At 44.7% G+C, this 24,952-nt stretch overlaps 1 protein-coding gene across 4 annotated transcripts; it reads left to right on the top strand.

The window, feature by feature from the left end:
* The first annotated feature begins 275 nt into the window (after nt 1-275).
* On the top strand, nt 276-23,205 carry LOC138304228 (dual specificity protein phosphatase 14-like). Of its 4 annotated transcripts, none has more exons than XM_069244115.1 (2): nt 276-593; nt 14,840-23,205. In XM_069244115.1, exon 2 carries the CDS (start codon nt 15,010-15,012, stop codon nt 15,655-15,657), a length of 648 nt encoding a protein of 215 aa, XP_069100216.1. In that variant the 5' UTR covers nt 276-593; nt 14,840-15,009; the 3' UTR covers nt 15,658-23,205. The 4 variants fall into 4 exon arrangements, with proteins under 4 accessions (XP_069100216.1, XP_069100218.1, XP_069100217.1 ...); XM_069244117.1 differs by lacking the exon at nt 276-593 and adding an exon at nt 760-780; XM_069244116.1 differs by lacking the exon at nt 276-593 and adding an exon at nt 938-1,021.
* Nucleotides 23,206-24,952: the final 1,747 nt, after the last annotated feature.

The following is a 24,952-nucleotide window of genomic DNA, read 5'->3' on the forward strand; positions in this document are numbered from 1 at the left end:
TCTGCTTGCGTTTATTTCCGGCCAAGTCCCTTATATGTTCCTGTGAGCAATATATTCCTCATGCGACACGTTTCTCTCCCCCAGAACCTGGTAAAAACGTAGGCGACCAACGCCCCAGTTAATGGAATTATCTCGCCGCTATCCATTCCTCACACTTTATTATATCTCCCAGATCCCTTCCTGGTGCTCGCCTTCGTCACTCCGCTAGTTCTGCCCCCTCGCCAGGGCCGTCACCATGGCAACGCCTTTTGTTAGCGCCATATAAAGGGGGCGTCGTATGATGGGAGTAAGAGACCCCCACCAGTGAAGATCGACGGGCGAGGCACGCCTGTCACTCCGGGATTTATTCGTGTTATTATTATCCACTCTGATATATAGTTAGAATTTTGGGATATCACTTCACAAGCTCAGTTTCCTTCGGAAGTGCTCGCCCGTACACTCTCCAGACTCAAGTTTCGGAGGTGGCGCGCGAAAAGCGGCAGGGCACAACCATCACTGGATATCCCAGACACATAGGACAGCACATCCGAGCTCGGGACAGGGAGCGCCGGCGGGCAGCGTGGAGCGGCCGGGCACGACCTGAAGGCCCCCAGGTGCGTTGAATTTGAACAGCTCCAGTCCGGACTCCGGTGCTGTTCTTTGTGGGTTTGGCAGCCCGTCTGTCTGCCTTGGGCACGGGAGGGAAGGTTGACGTTGCAGTGTTCAAGGAATTATAATCATCGGTGGCGGGGGGAGGCCTAAGAAAGGGGCGAGGGGAAAGGACTTTCTAACGAGGCTACGGTCAGATCAGTGTGTGTGTGTGTTTTTCTCAATAATAATTTTAGGAGAGAATATGCATTTGGATGGAGGAGTGAGTGGGCGTGGGTGGTGGAGTAGAGGGATAGGAGTACCCCTTTTACAGCAGTAAGCATATCAGAAAGTAAAACAATGGTTTCGTGATGTGGCTGGCGAATGCTCCTTAAGAAAGGGTGGGCTCCTGAGAGATGTAGCGCGACGGATACAATGTAACGTGAATGGCACGGTGAGGAGGACTGGGGAGCCGCTAGGAAAGAGAAACTATTGGCGGTGGGAGGGTGGGGAGAGAGGGAGAAAGAGAGAGGTGAAAGGAGGGGAACAAATGAAGAGAGCCAGAGCGGAGTGAAAGAATGGGAAAACAAAAGAAAGTCGATTGGTAGGATGAAGGGGAGACACAAGGAGTCAAAGGGAGAGAGAAAGGGAAGGGGGACAAAGACAGAAGTTAAGTAAAAAAAAAGGAAAGAAAGAAGGGGCAATATAGGAGTAAAGAATAAGGGGAGCAGTATAGAGCCAAGGAACGGTGTGAAGAAAAATGCTAGGATAAACAGAAAAGGAGAGGCAGAAAGGGAACAAGAAGGAGAGGAACCTAAATAGAATAATATTATGGTGCTTGTAAAAGAAATACGTTGAGGGCCAGGAAGAGGGATTTGAATGCCTAGAGGCTAGCCCTCATCTAATGCTGTCCTTTAGTGAGCCGGGTGTGTGTGCTTGAGTCACTCCTCCTCCCACTCTCCAAAATGTCTCACCTCCTCCTCCTCACCCGTCTGACTCCCATCACGGCCCGGAATGAGTCATGAGGAGTGATTCACCGTGCACTGCAGACCGCAGGAGGGCCCTCTGCGGATAGGGCAGTACCATGGTGCCACTGCATGTTAGTTCAAACGTGACAGGCTTTGAATCCGCCGACCCTTCACGGGGCCCGTCAGGGAGACGAGCTTTGTAACCATGTGTCAGTGCACAGCGTCACTCCACCGTGCACCACAGCCAGAGCTTACCAGCCCCAGAGGTGACGGGCCCTGTGTTTTTGCATCTGTCTCCTGAGCCCCTCCAGCCTTGAAGATGACTGGTCCACTGGAATTATGCGGCAGTGGCGGTCCAAATTATGCAGCAGCACTGACTAAATTATGTGGCTAGAAAAAAAGAATTATGTAGAGTAGTGCAGTACATTCTTGAAGCAGTTTGCCCTTCACTATTTTGTCTTTTAAATATTCACTCTAAATGAGAAAAGGTTGCTCCCCATCAGTATTCATTTAACACTTAAATACAGCAATCAGCAGCAGAAAGGCGACCTGCCGCTGTGCGATGACAGCCCTGCCACTGCCCTGCAACATGTATGGTAGTAATTTTAGTCAAATTTGATGCTAGAAACAATTCTTCCTTATAAAAATCTGCAAATTATACACATGATGGCCTATGTAGCAAGTGTTACAAATCCAGAACTATACGCAAAGCATCATGGCCACAGAAAAGCATAATTCCTGTAGCCCTTCTTGAAGGTGAACATGCCTGTAGCCATGGGCCAGTGCCCTCCCACTCAGGAGGTAATAGGCCGTACATCCTTATGTTAACGCTCAAAGCCCTTCCAGGCCTCAAGGTGATGAGTTCTGTAATCATATATCAACATACTGAGCCTTTCCACTCATAATTATGACTGTCTCTGTATCCATGTGCTAACAATTTGGGCTCCTTCACATATAGGGCTCCTAAACCCGGATCAGTGTGCAAACCACTGACCCCATCCAGCTCTAGAGGTGCTATGCTCTTTACCCATATACCATGCTCTGAGGCCATTAAGCCCTAAAGGTGATTGATGTGCTCTGTAGCCATATTAGAACCCCTAGCACCCATCGTGCCCTAGAGGCAATTGGCACCGTCTTATTGCACTAAATCCCAGAGCCCTTCCTAGAGGTGAGGGGTCCTGCATCTGTACACCATCCAGTCTTAGAGGTCAGTCGCCTGTTATCTATATCTAGTATCCATATCCCGACTCTCTGTACAGCCACTCTTTGACTCACACAGGAGACACATTGAGAACAAATATGGAGTTTGAGACTTGAGGTCTTATTCTTGAGTTTGGTTGTGGCGGACATCAGCCATCTCTACCAAACTCGAAAACTCGTCTTTGGAGGTACACATTAAGGCATGGGCAAAGCGGGTAATATGCCAGTCCCCCTCCCCCCGCCACCTTTCAAATGGCCCCTGGAAAAATTAACTTTCTTTCTATTTGACCTCTGCCTATGCTATTTCTCTGTCTTTTCACTCTGCCTACCACTGACCCGGTCTCTCTACTGCGTGTCATTTTAAGGATTTTAGGGATCCTAAAGACATATTTCAGCACTTGTTGTGTGACCCTGTTAAAGTTTCACATTTTATTTATTGTGTGGCATCAAGCGGGCATGAATTATCATGCAATGGGTAATACAATTCAAATTTGTTCCGTACAGGAGCTCATAAATAATGTCTTTTCTGGGCCCCCAAAGACCTTAAGCAGAGCAAATGGAATTATGTGAATGTGTGGCTGTGGCATTTTTCACATAACTATTGATTTGCCACAAAATCCATTATTTGCTGCACAATCTCCAGTTTTAACAAAAAATTGCTTATAGGTCAGTGGTTCAAAAGTTACCAAAACGCAGTGATGTGTTGCCATATAGAGGAAGGTCCTTTGCAAAGGTGGACCATAAGCAATATATACATTTGTTAAACAGACCTATAAGAATATCTATATAGTTTTAAACCATAAGTAGTATATATATTTGTACAAAGAAATGCAGATGTCTGAAAACATACATAAAATCAAATTATACATGTTTACACACAAAGGCACATGCTGTACATTTGTTTCAAGTCTGGTGGTCATGTAGGAAAGAGCCAACTCTTGATTAGTTTTCTGAAGATAAGACCGTTATCTGTGGATCGTATGTTTGGGGTAATGAATTCCAAAGTTTGGCTGCTTGAAAAGGGAAAGATGTAATACCCATGGTATGTTTTCTTCTCCACTGGGGTTTTGAGGCAAGGTGGCAATCTGGAGTGGAGGTTCCTTTGTTTAATGTATTTGAAGATTTTATTCATGGTGAAAAGTGGTCCTGTTCCATGTATTCCTCTATGCGTGATACAAAGCAGCTTGAAGGTGGATTTTCTGGTAACGGATAACCGATGTAGGGACCTAAAGACAGGGAGATGTAGGCTTGTGGCTTTACATGTAGGAGTAGTCTAGTAGCAAAGTTCTGAATTTGTTATAGTCTTTTCCTAGTAGATAAATTGATCCGTGGTAGAGGCCATTGGCATAATCAAATGTAGACACAAGAGAGATAGTAGCTTGGACCTTGTGTGTTAATCCTGGCTACAGGAAGATGTATTGCAGAGTTTTCGTATTAATGAAGCTTGATCTTGATAACTTACCCACTTGACCTTTCATCAGTAGCTCGGAGTCCACGGTAATTCCAAGGTTTCTTACTTCATTAGATAGTTTAGGAGGTGGTTCCAGGTTGCCAGGCCAGGTGCAGAGTGGGTCACAATTTTTCCAATTGTCTCATGTATTTCAGTTTTGTACGCATTCAATTTGAGATGGTTTCATGTTATCCACTGATCAATGGCTCTGAGGTACCTGAAGATTTTTGAGTTTCCGATATCTTTGGGACTTTCCAGTTTAAGAAGTATTGGTGTCATCTGCATAGTAATAGCATGTGACTCCGCTCTCACCATGTCCAAACAGGTCAACGCTGTCTCCTCTTCCTGTTTTAACACCCTTCGCATGCTCCGCAGGATCTTCAAGTGGATTCCAACAGGAACCAGAAAGACGGTGACCCAAGCCCTCGTCAGTAGCAGACTCGACTACGGCAACGCACTCTACACAGGAATCCCAACAAAAGACATCAAACGACTCCAACGCATCCAGAACGCATCCGCCCGCCTGATCCTCGACATACCCCGCCGGTGTCACATCTCCCCCCACCTGAAGGACCTCCACTGGCTCCCCGTGGACAAGAGGATCACCTTTAAACTCCTCACCCACGCACACAAGGCACTACACAACACCGGACCCACCTACCTGAACTCCAGACTCAACTTCTACGTTCCCTCACGCCAACTACGCTCTGCCAACCTTGCCCTCGCCACCGTCCCCCGAATCCAGCGCAAGACCTCTGGCGGCAGATCCTTCTCCTACCTCGCCGCCAAGACCTGGAACTCTCTCCCCACCTCACTACGCCAGACCCAGGACCTCCTCACCTTCAGGAGACTCCTCAAGACATGGCTCTTTAAACGATAGCAGCAGCACCCCAGCCCCCCCCCCCCGCCAGCGCCTCGAAACCCTAACGGGTACATAGCGCGCTTTATAAATCTATTGATTGATTGATTGATTGTGAGCTGAAATTAATTGATTATTGCCAGTAATGGCTTCATGTAGATGTTGAAAAGCATGGGTGAGATCAGAGCCTTGAGGCATGGTTTGGATGAGAAAGGGGGAGTATAGATGGCATTTGTTCTGTTTTTAAGGTTGGATGTGATCCAGTTGAGAGCAGTCCCCTCTTTGCTGACTTCATAGAGCCTTTTGATTATACTGTCATAATCAGCTGTGTCGAAAGCGGCTGAAAGGTCCAAGAGAAATAGTGCAGCAACCCCATTCTGTGATGACCTTAAAAACACAGAAGACCAGATGGCCATGAGGGCATATTCTGTGCCTCTTCCTGGACAGAATCCTGTTTGGAAGTCGGAAACCATGGAGTTATCTTCAATGAATTGTGACATCTGGATGAAGGCCTCTCTTTCTATCTGTTTACCCAGGAAAGGTCCATTCGTAATTGGTTTGGGTCCAGGTTTGTTTTCTTTAATACTGGGCTATGTATTCCTTTTTAAGTCTTCTGGAAAGATTCCTGTAGTTAAATAATTATTCTTGATTGTTCTGACTAGTGTGGCAGCAGCAGTAGTTAAAAGAATGTTCTTGAAGGTTTGAGGTGGACAAGCACCAGGAGAGCAGCCGGCTGGTCTGCTTGCTTTGACAAGATCCAAAAATTCATTTTCTAATAGTTGTACGAAGAAATGCAGAGACTGGGATAACCTACTGGTCATCTTTTTGTTTCTTATTGCTATATTTGGGTGTTAAACTGATACTAATAGAGTGCAATCTATGCCCAGACAGTGTTAATATGGGTAAAAATTAGAAAATAAGTAATACCATGACAGAATGTGCTGCATTACACCGTATAATTTACCTTTTCTCAACGCATAATTTAGTAATCCCTGCTGCATAATTTGGCCCTCCCTTGCTGCATAATTCCTTTGGCCCCGACTTTAAGATTACTCTGCATCAATGCACTCTAAATGCAGCAGACAGGAAGTGTGCCACTTTTTGGCAGATTGTAATTGCACCCCTGATGAGGCGTTGAAGCACTTTTCGGTGAGTAGTGCCCTACTCCAGAGCCAGAAATGGATTAGTGGTGGATTAGTAGAGTGAAATATAAGTTATTTTGAGCAGTATACTTGTGAGCCTATTAGTTACATTTATTAGGATAGAGGGGGGAAGAGTCTAGAAAATGTTATTTGGGAGATATTGTAGTAAAATGAGGTTTGGGATGAGCAAAAAAAGGGCTAGAGGTGGGAAGACTCTAGAAAGGGTTGTTAGGAAGATCATAGTAGTACAATGACATTTGGGGTGAGTCAGAGTGGAGGTAGAGAATATACAGAGAGGTATAGGATGAGATAGATTAGTGGATTGGAAAACGTGGAAAGGGCTATTTCTATTGCTAGAGTAGAAGTAAGATAATATATAGATACATAACTACATAGGTATACATGTGTATCGAAAATAATAGAGATGTAAAGTCGTATTATATAAGTCCCATGTGTGCATGTATGGATAAATACTTAGAAGCCCAGACCTTCAAGCTTTGCTGTACACAGTTACTTTATTTGTGTATTTGTAATATTTTCTGGGGAAATGTTATGCATTTTTATTTATGTATTATTTATTTATATATTTTTAAAACATAAGTAGTATATATATTTATACAAAGAAATATAGATATCTAAATACATACAATCAAATTATACATGTTTACACACAAAGGCACATGCTGTACATTTGTTTTGAGTATGGTGCTCATGTAGGAAAGAGACAACTATCTTATCTTCAGAAGACTAACCAAGAGTTATCTGTGGATCTTATTTTTGGGGGTAATGAATTCCAAAGTTTGGCTGCTTGAACAGGAAAAAAAATGTATTGCCCATGGTGTTTTTTCTTCTGCACTAAGGTTTTGAGGCAAGGTGGCAATCTGGAGTGGAGGTTCCTTTGTTGAATGTATCTGAAGATGTTATTCCTGGTGAAAGGTGGTCCTGTTCCATGTATTCCTGTATGGGTGATACAAAGCAGCTTGGATCTGGATTTTGTGGTAACAGATAACTAATGTAGGGCCCTCAAGGCAGGGGGATGTGGGCCTGTGGCTTTATACGTAGGAGTAGTCTGGCAGCAGAGTTCTGAAATTGTTATAGTCTTTTCATAGTTGATAAAATGATCCGCAGTAGAGGCCATTTGCATAATCAAATTTAGACATGAGATAGTAGCTTGGACCCTGTGTGTTAATCCTGGGTGCAGGAAGATGTATTGCAGAGTTTTCATATTAATGAAGCTTGATAACTTATCCACTTGGGCTTTCATCAATACCTTGGAGTCCATGGTAATTCCAAGGTTTCTTACTTCATTGGATACTTTAGGAGGTGGGTCCTAGGTCATCAGGCCAGGAGCAGAGTGGGTTATAATTTTTCCAATTGCCACATGTTAGTATTTCAGATTTGAACGCATTCAATTTGAGATGGTGCCATGTCACCAACTGATCAATGGCTCTGAGGTAACTGAAGATTTCTGAGTTTCCATTGTCTTTGGGGCTTTCCAGTTTAGAAGTATTTGTGTGTCATATGCGTAGTTACAGCATGTGAGCTGAAATGTATTGATTATTGATGGTAATTAATTCACATGGATGTTGAAAAGCATGAGTGACATGATAGAGCCTTGAGGTACAGTTTGGATGAGAAAAGGGGATTATGGATGACATTCCTTCTGTTTTGAAGGATGGATGTGATCCAGTTGAGAGCAGTCCCTTCTATACTGACTTAGCTGATCATGCCCGTATAATCGAAAGACTCTACTATGTCGGATGCGGCTGAAAGGTCAAAGAGGAGCAGTGCAACAACCCCGTTCTGGTCTACTGTGTTTTTAAGGTCATCACAGATGGCCATGAGGGCATATTCTGTGCCTCTTCCTGGGCGGAATCCTGTTTGGAAGTCGGAAAATATGGAGTTGTCTTCAATGAATTGTCACATCTGGATAAAGGCTGTTCCTTCTACCAGTATGCCCAGGAAAAGTCAATTTGTAATTGGTCTGTAGTTGTTTGAGTCATATGGGTCCATGTTTGTTTTCTTTAATAATGGGCTATGTATGCTTTATTAAGTCTTCTGGAAAGATTCCAGTAGTTAAAGAATTATTCATGATTGTTATGACTAGTGTGGCAGCAGAGGTAGTTCAAGAACATTCTTTTAAGATTTGTGGTGGACAAGGATCAGAAGAGCAGCCGGCTGGCCTACTTGCTTTGACAAGATCCAAAAATGTATTTTCTGATAGTTGTTTGAAGAAGTGCCGAGGCTGCCTTAGCCAACCTTTGCAGGGGCTTGTTGAAATGGGTTGGGGCAGTTTTCCTTTGTTTTAAATAGGAGTCCAACATGGCTGCTTTGGTTGTGTAATGATTTGCCAGTTTGTAAATCCTTTATAAAAGGGATGGGCTCCTTCTATGCATAACGATAAACTCTGAAAGCAACACCTCACAAAAGGCCTTTTTAGAGGGACAGGGAAATCCTTTATGAGCATTATTTGGTGTCAGTATTTAAAAAACCATCTATGCTTAATTATTATTTTTATCTCATTTCCTATAAATGTTTGAAATTTTCAAAAACATAAGACTTCAATACATGCAAAAACAGGTAGAGTGGCGTTCCTTTTCATGTGCACTGTAACTGTAGCAAGATCATCTGAAACACAAGTTGCTTTACATGGAACAGTATGGTGTATGGGGTCAAGTTGAGACCTCATAACTGAAAACAAAATGTAATAGGAAGAGGTTGAAACTACACGAGACAGCACCAGACACTGTACAGTTAGTTTTACATAACGCACTTTTATATTGCATTTTACAATTTGAGGACCAGGGAGCTAGGGTAGTCTGCCTAGAATCACATGGTTTCCGGTTCACTGTCGAAGCCGGGATCAGGAGGGGTGTCGCCAGGTTCTAAGACCGGCAGTACATCCTCTGGACCACAACTCTGTCCCTTCCTCCGGCGAGATGCCTTTCTCTTTTCGGGTCTATGGCTTTAGTATTTCGGTATCTGCTTGGCGGTCCATATTTCTCTGGGGATGCCCCTATTTGTATCTGAACAGTGCTTCTTATTCCTTGTCTGTTTATTCATCCATCTGAGCTTATTTATTTCTGCATCTTTGTAGTGCATCAACTGTGTCTTTAAGAGGCAGTGCAGGTATTCCCTCCCCTGTCCCGCCTTCATTTTCTCCTTTTTTCCCCCTCCTCCTCTTCTCCATCAGTGGTACTGCAAGGTCAGCCTCTCGGCCAGGCCCTAAGTTCTCTGACATCCGGATTCCCGTGCCCGCGGAGTCCAGCCCATCACAGAGCTTCAATCAGGTCACGCGAATGCGCGTCCAGGCGAGACGGGAGCACCCCTCCTTTCCAGCCGTGTTCTTGAAGGCAGCAAGACGCCCTCACCCACCCTTCCCCGATGCACTCCACGTTTCCGGTTGTAGCCTCCAACAGCTGCTTCTAGGCGCCCAATTGGACTGCACGACCGAACACCTTGGCAAGCTTTAGACCGTCTGCAATGGGAAAGGTAGATACACGCAATCCCTTGTGCCCATTGGAGGGAAAGTTATGGTTGCGACGTTTAACCTGGGGAGGAGCGTGGGAAACGATGGATGCCCTTCCGAGATGGGTTCAGGGTGCACTTCCGCAGGTGTTGTACTTAGGCGATGTGGCTGCGGACCTGTATCCTGAAGGCGGGTGGCGGGTGTTGTGTGTGGAATGCTGGTTGTGTGTACCACCGGAAGGTGGGTACATTACGGGCCGGGTGAGAACAGCCGTGTGTGTCGTGTCAGATGGAGGCTGGAGTGTGACGATTTGCTAGGAGTCGCCTCCTGTTAATTTCATGGTAAATGTGGGTCCTGTGTGTGACAGTAGCAGGTGGGTGTGAGGAAAACAGATAGTCTTGATTACACTGGTGCTTCACTTACCCACGGTAGAGGAAGATATGGGGTGTTCTGGAGGAGAGTAGAGTGTACCCAAGTGGGGGCTGAGGCAGGAGTTTTATGCTAGGTTACAATGGTGGTGTAGTCGGGGAACTAATGCAGGCAGGGAGAAGTGGTATGTGCTGGGTGGGGTGTTTGGTATATACTAGAGTAGGTTGAAGTTGGTGCTTTGTGGTGTGTACCAGGGTCAGGATGTAATGTGATTCTAATGTGGTGACGTGTACATGGCAAGGTGATGTTGGTTGCTGTGTACACATTGGTTAGGTAATGGGGACAGAAATGTCTATACTGGAAAGATGGCAGTAGGTCATGATTGCGCTCTTGGAACAGAGGTGGCAGTAGGTGCGTGCCTAGTCAATTAGTGGTGATTGTTGTGCATGCCCAGGGAATGTGAAGGTGGGTGGGTATAGTGGACAGGTAATAGTATAATGTGTGTTCCCCTGAAAGGGCGAGATGTATGCCCTGGGGACGTTTGGGGTAAGCAGGAGTACGAAGGAGGGAAGGTCTGTGTCCATAGCAGGTATGTGTTGGTGGACATATAATTCCCAGATGGCATGTGTCCTTTGTGCAATATACTATGAGGAGGTGAGTTTCATGTGTATCTCTTATTTTGCAAAAGGGATGGTAAAAGTAGGGTGTACATGGGAAGGGTGGATATGTGCATGCCTTGAAAGTGAGTGTGGGATGGGCCTGGATTAGATGGAGTTGGTGGTGTGTGACCTTGAGACAGGTGAAGATGTGTGTGGTGTTCACTAGGTGCTCGTGGGGGCAGTGTATGACATCACCCTATGTAGCAGTGTGGGTCTGTGTTAGAATGTAGGTGTTTTGAGGTGCGTGCATGAAGCAGGTGGTCAAAAGTTTGGCGTATTCTCAATGGAGGTTATTGGGTTGTGTTGGTAGGTTCAGTTGGGGTCTAGACTGGATGGAGGGCAGTGTGGTGTCTCATTTGGGGGAGTAGGTGGGTGAGCCATGGACTGGGAGAAGTGTCTGTGGTGTGTTCCTAGGTCAGGCAAATTTAGTGTGTTCAGTGATCTGGGTAGGTAAAGGTGGGTGTTTTGTGGTGTTGCAAATTCCTGACACCTAACATGGTGGGTGAGAACCGCAACTGCCATTTTGTGTTGGGGATTTGTGAGTCAGAAATTGCACTTGTGAGTCTGCTGCAAGGACCAGGGTGTGAAATTTACATTGTGAAAAGAAGGCATGTTTAAAGGCCAAGCACTAGGGGTCAAACATTGGGCATCAGCTACAGGCCAGAGCCTATACCCAAGTCCCCTGTGCATGGTTCAAGGCCCTGTGCAGCAGGGGTTTGTTGCCTGCAGCGGGTGGAAGCCTGCAGTCACCCCCTGCAGCATACCCAAAGACAATGAGCACCATGGGCTGGCTGCCAGCCCTTGGTTGGTTCTAGCCAGGCCCTGCACCTTACTAAGTGGTGTATAGCTGGGGTTGAAAAATAAGTATATCAAGGAAAAACCGATGGAATTCGCTGAAGTAGGTGGTTTCGACTCACACAAATAAACCACTGATATTCAACAGTTATGGTTTCCAATGCACATAGCACATAACAAAATATGGACGCCCACCATGGTCAAAACAGCAATTTGCCAAATGGCACAAAAATATAGCCACCGAGAAGGCAACATGGTGGGTGGTGGAAGTTATGATCAATACTTACTAATAAAAAATAAAAAGGGGAAAAAGATGCCAGTTAGTGCAGCACAAAGGCAAAACCTTTATAAAGTGTACTTACTGCTATGTAATGAGGTGAAACCTTTGCTCAGAAGAGCACTAGTGTAAGTTAAAATAAAGAAAAAGTAATGTAAGACTGCCTCAGTATGCCACATAATCTACTATCTCTTGCATGTTAACCCTACTGCATAATTTGGTCTTTCATTGGTGCTTAATTCTAGTGGCACAGAGCATATGTGAGAAAAAGTAGGGAATAGAGGCTTTCAGTATAATGCAAGAGGGGGGTAAGAGGCCAGTAATGTCGATCAAGGGAGAATACTAGAAAACAGAAAGGAGTTGGGAGAATAAAATTGTCCAAGGATTCGGTTTGAGGTGTGCAAGAGGAACGTCATTTTGATATTTCAGACTTGGACAAAGGGCGGGTAGCGTGCAAAGAGAAAGGATGTGTAGGGAGACATTAACAATGTTTGACCTGGAAGGTCAAGTAGAGGATAAACAGAGAGGTTATCATTTTTTCGGAGTTTCATTTACATCTTAGATCTTCTGGGGGAGAGTTCAAGAGAGAGAAGGTCCACAAAAAAAAACACGAGGGCTGTGACCAAGTGGGATTTACATTTCTCAGCACTGTTCGAAATCTGTCATTCACGGCCATATTTATAATATTGGGTTGTAGTTTGGCAGCACACCAAAAACGAAATTGTTGAACTGGAAACAAGGATGGGACACCAAATTAATTAGGTAGTCCAGAGGTCTGAAAAGATACTCCATCAGTTGGGTCTTATTTTTTGTTGTTGTTTGGCGCCCAAGAGGCATTAAGGGGGTCATGACAGGAGTTAGCATGCAACCCGTTCGGCCGGAAATCAAAATATAGACTGGGGGGCCGTCCACTGAGGCTGGAAATAAATAAATGTAATCATTGGATAAAAACAATGTGGTATCCTTATGGAACAGGCCCCTACGTGTGTGGTATGGAGGGCAGCGTGATGTAGTGTTTTTAAGTACATAATAGGATTTAGGAAAACACTACCATAGGCAGGTAATTTGTTTTTCAAAAAATAGTTCAAAAGGCTGATAAAAGATTGCCCCAATCAAAATATTTATAAGGAAGGAGCAACACCTCTCTTCTTTTTTGTGAAACTAGACTGCCAATTTTTGCCATTAATTTGTTTTTTCAGACCTTCTAATGGATCAGCAACCTAGCTAACTGGTTATGATTTGAGAATTAAAAAATTCAGTTTTTTGAATTCATGGACAAACAATCATAAATCAGACGCACGCTAAACTTATTAACATATAATTATACTGCCCAAGAGTTTTATTAAGCAAACTTAAAGAAAACGAAAATGGCTTATTGCACGGATTAGACTGTTAAAAAGGCTTTTAGGAAGTTAAACACCTGGTATCAAACGTTCACTGTATGAGAGCACTCAATTATGAGTACATCAGAAAAAGTAGCCACATGTCTGCTTCTGAACAAAGGTCTGAAGTCTTTCTAACCAAATGGCCAGAGGGCACAAAAGCACATTGTGCAAGAAGACAGGTTAGATTGCCTATTTGAGACAGAATTAAAATTGTACGAAAAAAATGTTGACAGCTAGGGACATAGCTGTGCCTGGTGTATAAAATGTAAATACGTGTAATAGTCGCGGGCACACTAACACTGTATGAGCCCATGTTAGGCTGTTTGTGTTTTGTAACTTGTGCCTGCAGCATGTGGTCAAGAGTTTGGTGGGTTCCAAAGGGAAGTGTATTTGGATGTGTTGGTGGGTTCAGGTTGTGTCTGGATTAGGTGTAGGGCAGTGGTGTGTGTCGTTTGGACAGGAAGGGGTAGGTTTGGTGTGCCTTAGACTGGTAGAGGGGGGTTTGTTCCTAGAACAAGTGAGCGTAGTTTGATCAGCGATCGAGATAGGAAAAGGTGGGTGATTTGTGGTGTTACAAATCCCAAACACCTAAAACGGCAGCTGGGAACCATGATGTATGACTGGTGCCGCAGTCCCCGACTGCCATTTTATGTGTTAGGGATATGTAAGACAGGAATTGCATTTGTGAGTCTTGTGAAGTCTATAGGTGCAGTAAAGGCAGTGCACCTATAGATTTAAATTGCGAGGCATAACAAAAAAAAGTTAGCTTTAAACAACATTTAACAACAGTTAGTGAAAACATTGTTCTGCTTCTTGTGACTCCTGGACACAGGCCTGGTGCTAGCCTTCCTCTTTCACAAACAGTAAATCAAACCTTCTTTCAGTCCGTGCCTTTTCAATGTGCACTACTCGGATTTTAAATTTGCATATTAAAAGAATATTTTAAAGTGTGACACTGGGATTAGACATTCTCTTACTCCAGCCGGTTGCTTACTCACGTGGCTAATATTCTAGTGTGGTTTGTATTTGGACAATCTAACTTTGGATCAGATTTTAACCTCGGCCATTCCTTAGAGGGGCTGCAGTGATGGACATGTGAGAGGACTTGGGATTTCTTCAGTTGGAGTATATGATGTTGCCCGCCATCATCAAGACATGGCTAGTTGGAAATCCTGATGCAGCCTTTAATAAATGCCAATATTTAGGATACAGCGTACGTTCCAAAGACCAATTCCAGTGTGGTTTTCTGGCATGTAGAGTTCCAAAAGAAACCCAAGCTTAGGTAGCTGGATCAACCAAAAATAATTCCTCATACATAGCGAAGCCTAGAGTAGGATTATTTATTTGGTTAGGTGGGGATGAACGAGAGGAGGACTTGGTTTTCTGTGTAGGAATGTGTACATCTTGGTGAAAAGGTCCGTTAGCTGAAAGTCAATTGTGCAAAAGGAGAACGTTGTTCAAGAAGATGGATGCAAAAGGGTTCACAAGCAGAGAGGGTTGTATGGTTTGCACCTGCCATTGAAACGTACTAAACCCTAGTGCAAAACCTGAATGGGGATTGGGAAGGCTACCACCCGAAACTGTTGACTGCACATAAGCAACTGTTTTTGCATTGAGAGGTCTTAACACAAAACTATACCTGGTGCTCCACAAATACTCTGCACTACGCCTTAACATTTTCTGTTTTTTTTCTCAACAGTTACTGTATAACAAGGGAAGCTCTACGTGTGGTCCAGGAGGACATCGGTTCTGACTGCACCTTGGGTTGCAAGCAACTCAGATTGCCCCTAGTACGAGACAGCACGTTGCTAGCAGATTACAAATACACAACAGTCTTCATTCACAGCAGGATCCAACAACCTCGTTTCCATGTCACTGGAATTCAGCGCCATGAATTTTCGAAACCATGGCTTTTTCAGGAGGTCAGCGCCACCAACTACACCACCTACTACAGTTCAGAAGCCTACCACACGCACTCTTTCTGTGTTGGGTGGTATAGCACAAATCAGCCCATGTCTCTACTTGTGCAGTGGCAATGCTGCAGCCAATCGCCACCTAGTTTATTCTCGCTCAGTGACATGCATTATCAACGCCACAGTGGAGATCCCTAACTCCAACTGGTCTGATATTGACTACTTCAAGGTTCCAGTGCCTGACTTGCCTCATGTACCACTCTCGCTGTACTTCGACACAGTAGCAGACCGCATCCACCAGACAGGCAAGAAGAATGGGCGCACCCTGGTGCACTGCGTGGCTGGGGTCAGCCGTTCTGCTACGCTCTGCATTGCCTACCTTATGAAGTACCACAGGCTGTCACTCCTGGACGCACATGAATGGGTGAAGATGCGACGACCAGTGGTGAGGCCTAACATGGGCTTCTGGCGCCAGCTTATCGACTATGAGAAGAAGCTCTTTGGCAAGAACACAGTCAAAATGGTCGCTACACCTATTGGGCTAGTGCCCGACATTTATGAGAAGGAAACACGTAGCCTTGTGCCCCTTTGGAGCTTTAGATAAGAGACCACTGTATGCAAGTTGCTGGAAAAGAGTTTGACTGGTATTGAACAAAACGTTTCGCAATTCACCCTACTTCCAGAGCACACTCCAAAAAATAAACTTATAATGTTTAGTTCCCGAGACTACACGGATTTTATTCAGCAAATGTGCAGAAGTTCAGAACCAGAGGGGACCTTAAAGCTATAACACAGTCTGTTTTTTTTTACTTTAAGGATTTGTTTACAACCCCCCTCTAGCTTTAACAAAAAAATCGCTGCTCTCCATTAGTAGGGATTTGTTGTATCTGAATTAAATCTGACCACCCCTGGTTTGGATTGGTCTAATAGTACAGGGATTCATTGGAGGAAGATGGATAGAGGGACCTACGTTCCCCACTCAGAAAAGATAGTTGGGTCTAGTTGCTGCCAATAGCCCAGAATATTGCACAGTAGATTACATTAAATCAAAGGAGATTATCGGATCTGTAGATGCGGTTTATGATATATAACTTTTTGGATGAGTGAAAATGTTATTAAAATAGCAAAACAGCCACAATCTTAAAAAGTATATACTTTGGAATGTTTGAAAAATATATGTTCTGGGGGATGGAACTGGTTAGAAATGTATTTCTGTTTTTTAACCTTCAGGAGTTGATGAGGAGGCAGGAAACTACAACGAACTGTGAATGCAAGTGGATCTGAAGTATATATTACTGCACTTGTTTGACAGCAGCACTAAAACTTTGCGGGAGAATCAAGGGGAAAATGCCAAAGCAGGCTGTTTTTTTTTTTTTTTTTTTTTAATGCTCAGAGGGTCCAGTACTGTAAAATGCAACTCAAGCAGCTAAACTACTCGGATCTGAGCGGCTTTCTACTACTCCAAGGAACTCTTATAAAGAACAGTGCAGTGGCACTGCTGATGGAATGATAGCCCTCCATTGTGTTTTTACCAGCCAAGGAGCAAAGGAGGCTAAAGGCATTTTCATAACGAAGACACAAATTGGACTGCAAACCTCAAACACCATGAAGGGCACACGTACCATTGAGCCCTATAATCTTCATCACTTTCAACCCATACATATGAATTCTTACATAGAGTTTGGGTGCTGATGCTCAAGGTAGCCGGGCCTTTTTAGCAAACGTCCCCTCTCATGGCCGATGGCATTTTGTGTTATCCTAACTCATTTCTTTGACAATAATCATCCATGAGATAGGAGGTGTTTCCTTTGCAATGAAAAACACCACTTCATGCTGAGGACTCCTGCTTCCATTTGTGGATCTTGTGGAATCAAGCCTTAAACCTTTAGATTCCCAAATCACTTCTCTAGAACTACAACAAGGGAGTGATATGCCGCTTGCTCCAACGGAAAGCTGTACCCTCTCTTAGACCACTTCTTAGACGCTGGAGCTCTGCCCCAAAGATAAAGGGAGGTTACCCTTAGTCATGCCATATGGTACTGACCCAGAAATTAAAGCAGCGCAGCCAAGCAACACTTCACGTCAATCACCCAGACTTCTGAAAAGCAAGCTTGAGCACAAATGTGGACTAGGCCAACCAGGACTGTCATCTGGCTAATCTTCCCCCCAACACCACTAGTCTTTCAGAGGTGCTCTCCTGTCTAAACTCGTACCAGTTCAACCCCCCACCTCACCCCCCCTTCCCTCCACAAAGTGCTTGTAGGCCTATTTCAATTGTGGCATGAGAAGACAGTCATTCTGTCAACTAGGCTTGGTCGCTGACCTTCCTCTCCCAAATGGTTTAATGGCACAAACACATGGACTTGTGGTGGTCAGGGTTGCATCGCTGAATCCTTGACTTCCTGTTCTGCATCTCCAGTTCTTGCTAAAAGACCATGCACAAGTCCTGCCAGTATCATCCACAAGAGTAAAATAACTTACTCGCTAGCTCATACATCCCAGTATGTCAACATTTCCCCTTCACCTACCATAGCTCCGTGGACAGTGGTGATGACCAAGGGTGCGGTTTCATTAGAGCAGGCTGCCATTAGACACCTAGTAGAGGAGGCGGCTGCCTAACTAACAAGACTGACAGCGAAAACAAAAATACTCCTACTTGTAAGAATGGATTTTTAGATTTTCAGGGACTACAGCTCCTAGCACAACATTTTCTGGATGGATCAGGACACGACACCCACCAAGGCCCACTGTCCTGGAATTCACAAAGGAAACAGCACACAGCTGGATTCCAAACTTAGTAAATTGAAGATTTAAAATATTTCATTGCATAGCGCTGTGGAAGAGTACAAGCGGAGGGGCAGTTGGGAATGGTAGGCCAATGCTGAGGCAAAGTGAGATATAAATGTCTATCAGGGAATGAGGTGCTGCACCCAGACTCCAGTCCTCTGTATATTTAGCTCACTGGATAATAATTTAGATGTGAATTGCCAAAAAACAAAAACAAAGGGTTACTACAGACCTGTGAAGAAAAGGTTGCCAATAAAGAGCTATACGTCATAAAATACACTAAACCTTGTATTCGTTTCTTGCATGTTTCTTGCGCTGAAACTGCTAGATGGAATTACATCAGATTTGGTAAAAATGTAGGTCCTGATCCATAAAGCGAACTTTTTTTGTTTTGGTGTAAAAACCATGCAGTAGTTTTTGAGAAATTGAGGAGAAAAAAATGTATATAGAGGGACCTGAATGATTCGCTACCCCTCCCGATCTCGTGCTGAGATCTGAGTAGCTGTCAATACTTCAGACAGGAGGTAATGGCAGCCATCTTGGGACTTGTTAGACAAGTCAGCCTAAAAGCATTTTGTTTTAATTTTTGCCTGGATTCGTGGCTGATCCAGAAAAACAAACAAAAAAAGTGCGGACTCCCACCATTTGTGGTTTTTAAGCCCCAAGGTGGACCAAGTCCCTGAGGCATTCTTTTTTTGAATGCGGGGGTGCTGCCTGCTCCCCCTCCCCCCACAGCCCTCCACCTCACCAGGGCAAAACAAATGATGTGCAGGGGGCCACATGCCCCCCCCCGGGTAAAGAAGCAGGGGGACCATCTGACACCCCCACTGCCTCAGGGACCACGACCTCCCAGGGGGCAAAGATAAAAAAAAAATATTTAGCATATTTAGGGTTTTTAAGCCTATGCGTATAAATGTAGAGAAAACCACATACCACACAATGCAAAGTTCTGTTGGCCATTCAGAGTCATGATCGGTGATGGATGGAAAACATGTATGTTAAAATTTGTGACGTTTTCATTTGCTAGTTTTCCAAGTTTTGTATTCTGATCAAAAACGTGTGTAAATAACAATTTAGCTTATTTTGTTCTACATTTTTACATCGTTCCTCTCAAACCTTTCCTTGCCTCGTTAAAATTTTGAGCGGCAACATGATGGATGGAATGCTTCAATAAATCTAAGCCACTGGCAGTCGCTCAGTGCCACAAGTCAACCCATCGTTTTCCACCTATCATGCCATCTCATTTTGGACCCAGCCATATGAAAATCAGCCTGGGCCCTGCTCCAATCGAAAAAGATCCAGCCGGAACTGACAGGCCATCCCTAAGCCAGAAAACATGGTATGAGCCAGGTATGGCTTGATTCCAGGTGCACAGTGAGCATAGGACCCAAGCCTGGGCATAGCCATTGCACTTAGGGCAGCAACTGCAACAACAGCAAGGTGATGGATGGAATGCTTGAATTCATTTCAGCCACTTGGTAACGCTTAGGCCGCATCCCAATCCATCGGTTTTCACCCACCATGCCACCTCAGTTTGGACCCAGCCATATGTAAATCAGCCCTGACCCTGCTCCGACCGAAATAGTCCTGCCCCAACTGCCAGGCCGGGTTCAGGGTGGACTGTTCCCATGAGAAGCATAGTCCAGTCTGATTAGCATGTGGCTAGGTCCAAACTGAGGTGGCATGGTGGGCAAAAAAACAATGGATTGGGATGCAGTCCAACCGATTGCCAGTGCTGGGATTAACTTAGGCATCCCATCCGTCTTCTTGTTGTTTTTTGCATTTGACACCCTCAATGCACCAGGCATGCCCAGATGTGGGTCCAGGGCTTACTGTGCCCCTGGAGCAAAACTATGCCTGGCTGAAGAGCCCTAAATAGGGATAAACCAATCCTAGATTGCTTGTTTTCTGGGCTAGGAAGACCCTGGCCTGATAACTCGGGCTGGACTGTTCCCATGAGGAGCAGGGTTAAGACTGATTTGTGTATGGCTTGGTCCAAACTGAAGTGGCATAAGGGTAAAAAATGATGGCCTTGGATGCGACCCGAGCAATGGGCTGTGGTTGAGATTAATTCAGTCCTTCTATCCATCACTTTATTGTTTACATTTCAATGCATATAAATATTGTGAGGGGTTGCCAGAAATGAATAGGCTCTCAAAACGTTGCTGGTGTTCTGCAGTGCACTGCCTAATTTGAATGTGTCTGTGATTACTGGATTTCCTTTTACTTGTGTACCCATGAAAACAGTTTGCTCTCGGTGATTACTCCAAAGCTCCTGGTGTGGGTTCTTGGTGATTGAGTTTGGCCAGCCACCAGTTGGCATCTGATGGTGAATTGTTATTTCCGAAGGTCACTTCTTCTGTCTTGTTGGTGTTGAGGTTGATACAGTTGGCTTTCATCCAGTAAGTGACTTTGGTCTTAAAGGCTTTGAACTTGTTTCTTGTGATGGGGGGATGTCAGATATGGAGATTAGGAGTCCTGTGTCACCATAGCAGAGGATATTGATGTTGTGTGACCAGATGATATTGGCCAGAAGAATTGTGTATGTTTTGAAGCGGGTGGGGCTGAGCACTAAACCTTGGGGCACTCCACAGTTCAGTTTGCAGGCTCCTCATGAGCTTTAAAAAAAACAACAAGTGCCAGGCTAACTGCTTGTGATCTATCTGTTAAGAAGGAGCAGACCCAGTGGACAGCAGGTTCTTGGATAGCAATCTTGTGATGAGGATGGAGTGTGAGAAAGTGTGCAATGCTGCAGAGAGGTCAAGGACAATGAGGGCTGTTGTGCCTCCTCAGTCAAGGATCATATAGAGGTGTTTGTGGCGGTGATGAGTGCCGTTTCTGTACTGTGGTGGGGCCTGAATCCAGACCGCATGGCACTGAGGAGCTAGCAGTTGGTGCGACATTGTTTGATTAGTTTCTCTAAGACTTTTGCCGGGTAGTATAGGAGGGAGATGGATCTCTAGTTGGAAAGCATGGCTGGATGAATAAATGGTTTCTTGAGCACAGACATGGTGGTGGCATATTACTAGGTGGCCAGGAATGTGTCGCAGTCAAAAGAAGTTTTGAAGTTGGGTGAGAGTGCCTTGCTGATCGGTAGGGGTTCTTTGGTGAGGGTGTAGTGGGGACAAGGGTCAGATGGAGCTCAAGAGTGGGTGGTCTTCAAGGTAGCAGTAATTTAGTTGGGGCGATGGCAGGCCACGAGGTCAGGGTTCATTCATCGGTCATGATGGGAAGTGGGGTTGTGACAGTGATGGGGTCCTGTTGAAGGACAAAGTTGCTGTATACGGGGGTGATCTTGGTACACAAGAAGTTTGACAGTTTGTTGCACAGGACTTGTGAGGGGGGTAATTTTGCAGGAGGTGCAGCAAAATCTTTGAAGATGGTGAAAATGTCCTTGCTGCTGTTCGTGGTTGGACTCATGCTGTTGGGCTGCACTTGAGGGGAGCCTGGGCTTCGGCACATGTGGTGATCCAGCTGTTGAGGTTCTTGAAGGCTTTCAGCAAGTTGTTTGTGTGCTCAGGCCAATGCTTAGAGACGGCGGAATCCCATTCCTCTTGTGAAATGCTTTCCCAGCTGCGGCAGGCGGTTTGGTGGTTGTAGGTCTGTGGTGGTGCAGGATGGGTATGCTGAAACTGACAAGAAGCATGTTTTTTTCCAGGTAATAGTTGCTGGGTGATTGACTGTGATATTGCTGTTTGAGGAGCAAATCGGATCCAAAAGGTGAGGGGGGGTTAGAAGCTGGGATTGGGCTCGGTAACGTGCTGGGTGAAGTGAAGGTTTCTGAGGTTTTCTAGAAGAGCTGTAGAATTTGGGTTGGCACAGTTTTCTAGGGAAAAGTTTAGGTCTCTGAGATGAAAGAAGGGACTGGTGTTGATAATGGGGCGTGCAGCAAAGTCCGTAATGTTGCTGGTGAAATTGGTGCGGGTCGTGGTGGTCTTTCCGTGAGGGTATGGCCTACGGAGAAGTATATCTTGAATGTGAGGTGTTCCATATATCTGATGGAGGTGCCCCTGATGGTATCTTTGAATATTTTGGCGACTCCACCTCCAGGCTTGTGCTAATGGTCTTCCTAGCAACCCTGTAGTAGACAGGGATGGCTGTACAGATGTTTGGTGACAAGGTTGGGTTTAGCCATGTTTCCATGTGAAAGTGCAGGTCTGGTACATGGTTGTGCAGTAGGTCCCATAATCTCTGTGGTATGTTAGGTGAGCAGGAGGGTATTGAGGATCATGCATGCGAGTGTGGCATGTTGTGTGGGTGATGTTTAGTCAGTGAGTGTAAGTCAGTGTCTGGCTTGTGTAAGTGAGTGGGTTGCCAGGTGCTTTTGGTTTAGGAATGTAGTGTGTGAGAGTGAATGAGAACTTGCAGGAGTGCCTGTGAACACTCCTTCCAGTGTTCTGTGGTGCGGTGTGGCAGCAGTCCAGTAGGTAGGAAGAGAACCAGGGTTCCTGGCCCTGGGCGTGGTCCTGGCACAACCAGGTGCATATGGGCTTGCCTTCAGAATGCTAGTGGCGTGTACATGCTGCAGATGGCATTAAATAGGCCCTGGGAGGAGCACAGGGTACTGTGGGCAGGAAACCAGTGAAATCACTTCCTGTGCTGCTTGCTGATGGGGAATCCAGTGATGTCACTTCCTGTGCCGATGAACCATGTGAAATGAAGCCCTCTTGCTTTGCTTTTATTTTTTTTAATTATTATTAAAGATGGTTTTTGTGAAGTGTCCATTGATGTAACTTCCTGTGCTGATGGATGATGCGCAGCATGATTATTTACTGGCCTGCTTGTATAAAGTTCCACTTGCTTGTAATGCCCAGATCCTGCATGTGTATGTCAAATCAATATTGCATGTACGCTGCCAGCTAGTATGACTAACTCCATGTTAATGACAGGTGTTAAAAAAAAAAAAGAAAATAAGAAATACCATGCTTTGCTCAACTTAGGAGCAGGTAATGGTGATAGGGAATATTTGCTCCAGTCAGGTTGTAAGCAGTAAGTCAGTCCCATGTTTCTAATTTGGTAGATTGGGCTCATCTCTGCACAAAGCTGAGGGATCTTTGGACCCTGTTTCTACTTACACAAGGGGTAAGTGTGATACCTACCTTTTCTGTCAATCACTATTTGCGTTTTTCATGGCTTGCACTTGATTTATATATTATTTTACAGAAGTGAAGGTTTTAAGTGGTTTAGCTCATTTCCTATTTTGAGGATTCATTCTTCCATATTTCTACCTTCTTCCGTACTCACCTGCAATCAAGTATGTTTCTCTGTGTTGTAATAAAGCCATTCCAGTAATACTGCTTCTTTATGTACCATACTACATTAGGTTTGATTAAAGTACTTCTCTTTTCATAAAACAAAAACATTAGGCTGGACGTTCACTGGTCGTATCTATTGTTTAACTGAATGAGCTCGGAGTTCCTAAATTCCTGCAACAATTGGGACTACACACTTTTGCTACCTTTGGAGTGAGGTGCAATAAAGGTATGCTTGGCACAGTTTGCAGCATACTACAAGTGCATATACCAGTGGTAAACAGTTCAAAGCACCATAGTTGAGGCTCAGTAACCAGTGGTTGCCTTGTGTGCCTCAAACATTAGGATCATAGCCTGAATGTCCCTGTAGTGACAAAGCCTTAAATTCCATTGTGTGCACATTCGTCGTAATGAACTGAAACCTATGTGAGGGAATTGGGTGGGACATCAGGTAGTTTGTGATGAAACCAATGTTAGAAATTCTGCCTTAGCCCATACAGCACACCTTCAGCAGACAATCTTTGCGGTACAAGAATTCAGGAACATTCAACCTCCGATGATGGGCAGCAACCACTGCCGTCACTTCTGTGAACATTCGAGGGGCACTGGAAGAAGGGAAGCACATGAAAATGCTCCTAGCCTACTTTGAACTGCATGTCACATGGTTGGGGCTTCAGGATGGGTATATGAATATACATCCAGTCATTGTTGTTCAGAACAGATAGGATCTGAAACAACGAGAACATTTTGAATATGTTTTTCCACAGAAAGGCATACAGGGGTTGGAAGTCCCAGATATGCCTGGGGCCCCACTATTTTTCAGAACGAGGAAACAACTAGAATAACAATCAAAGCCTTTCTTTAAAGTTTGGTACTCTCTCTATGGCAACCCTGAGGAGCAACAGGACCATTTCCTGTAGAAGGAACGTAAGATGTTACCGTCACCACCACCACCACCGTCACCACCACCACCCCCACCGTCACCACCACCGTCACCACCACCGTCACCGTCACCACCACCACCACCACCACCACCGTCACCGTCACCACCACCGTCACCACCAACCACCCACCACGTTACATCTCTTGAATTCTTCTTTCTTGCAGTCTCGAGGATAAGGTATAAAGACCTTCTTCCTTGTCCTGCCATGAATCCTACATCAACACATTCATGCCATTCTCCTACCTGGTCTGATCCTACCCCTCTTTGCCCTCTAAACCAGTTAAAGGCCAGATTAATTTTTACTTCAAACTCCTGGCCTTCCTCGTTACAAGCCTCACATTCTGAGGGATGCCCTCACCCTTCAGAGTATTTAGTTGCCCTTACATATATGACAAATTTCTTGAATCTTTCTTTACTTTCAATGTCCATTCCTGTCTTCAAAAGTAGATTACCAGATAAACATTCTGCATGGGATAAGGTACAGAACTGGGAAGGAATTAACTCAGAACAGTGATCATGAAGGCTAGGGCTTAGTAATGAAAGTAACCTGTACGTAATTGGCCTGTTATATCCTCATCCATTGTGCACCTCTCAGTCCTCATAAGTGGAGCAACATACATTAACCACCCTTGCCACACTATTACAGATAGAAAACATCTGTTCAGCTTGCTTTACTCAAATGTCCCTTTTTATACTAGAAACAAATAGATAGTTTGATTGCATTCAATGCCCTGTTATTCAGTACTAAAGTGCATGCGCTGTCTCCCCTACAAATTGGTATATTTGGCTCATTTAATTTACCTGTAAGTCCCCTATAAAATGGTGTAACATGTACCCAGGGCCTGTAAATTAAAAGCTACTAGTGAGCCTGCAGCACAGATTGCGCTGCCCACAGAAGTAGCCTTTCAAATGTGTAC

This window comes from Pleurodeles waltl, chromosome 7 (genome assembly GCF_031143425.1).
Source record: "Pleurodeles waltl isolate 20211129_DDA chromosome 7, aPleWal1.hap1.20221129, whole genome shotgun sequence".
NCBI classification, from domain to species: domain Eukaryota; kingdom Metazoa; phylum Chordata; class Amphibia; order Caudata; family Salamandridae; genus Pleurodeles; species Pleurodeles waltl.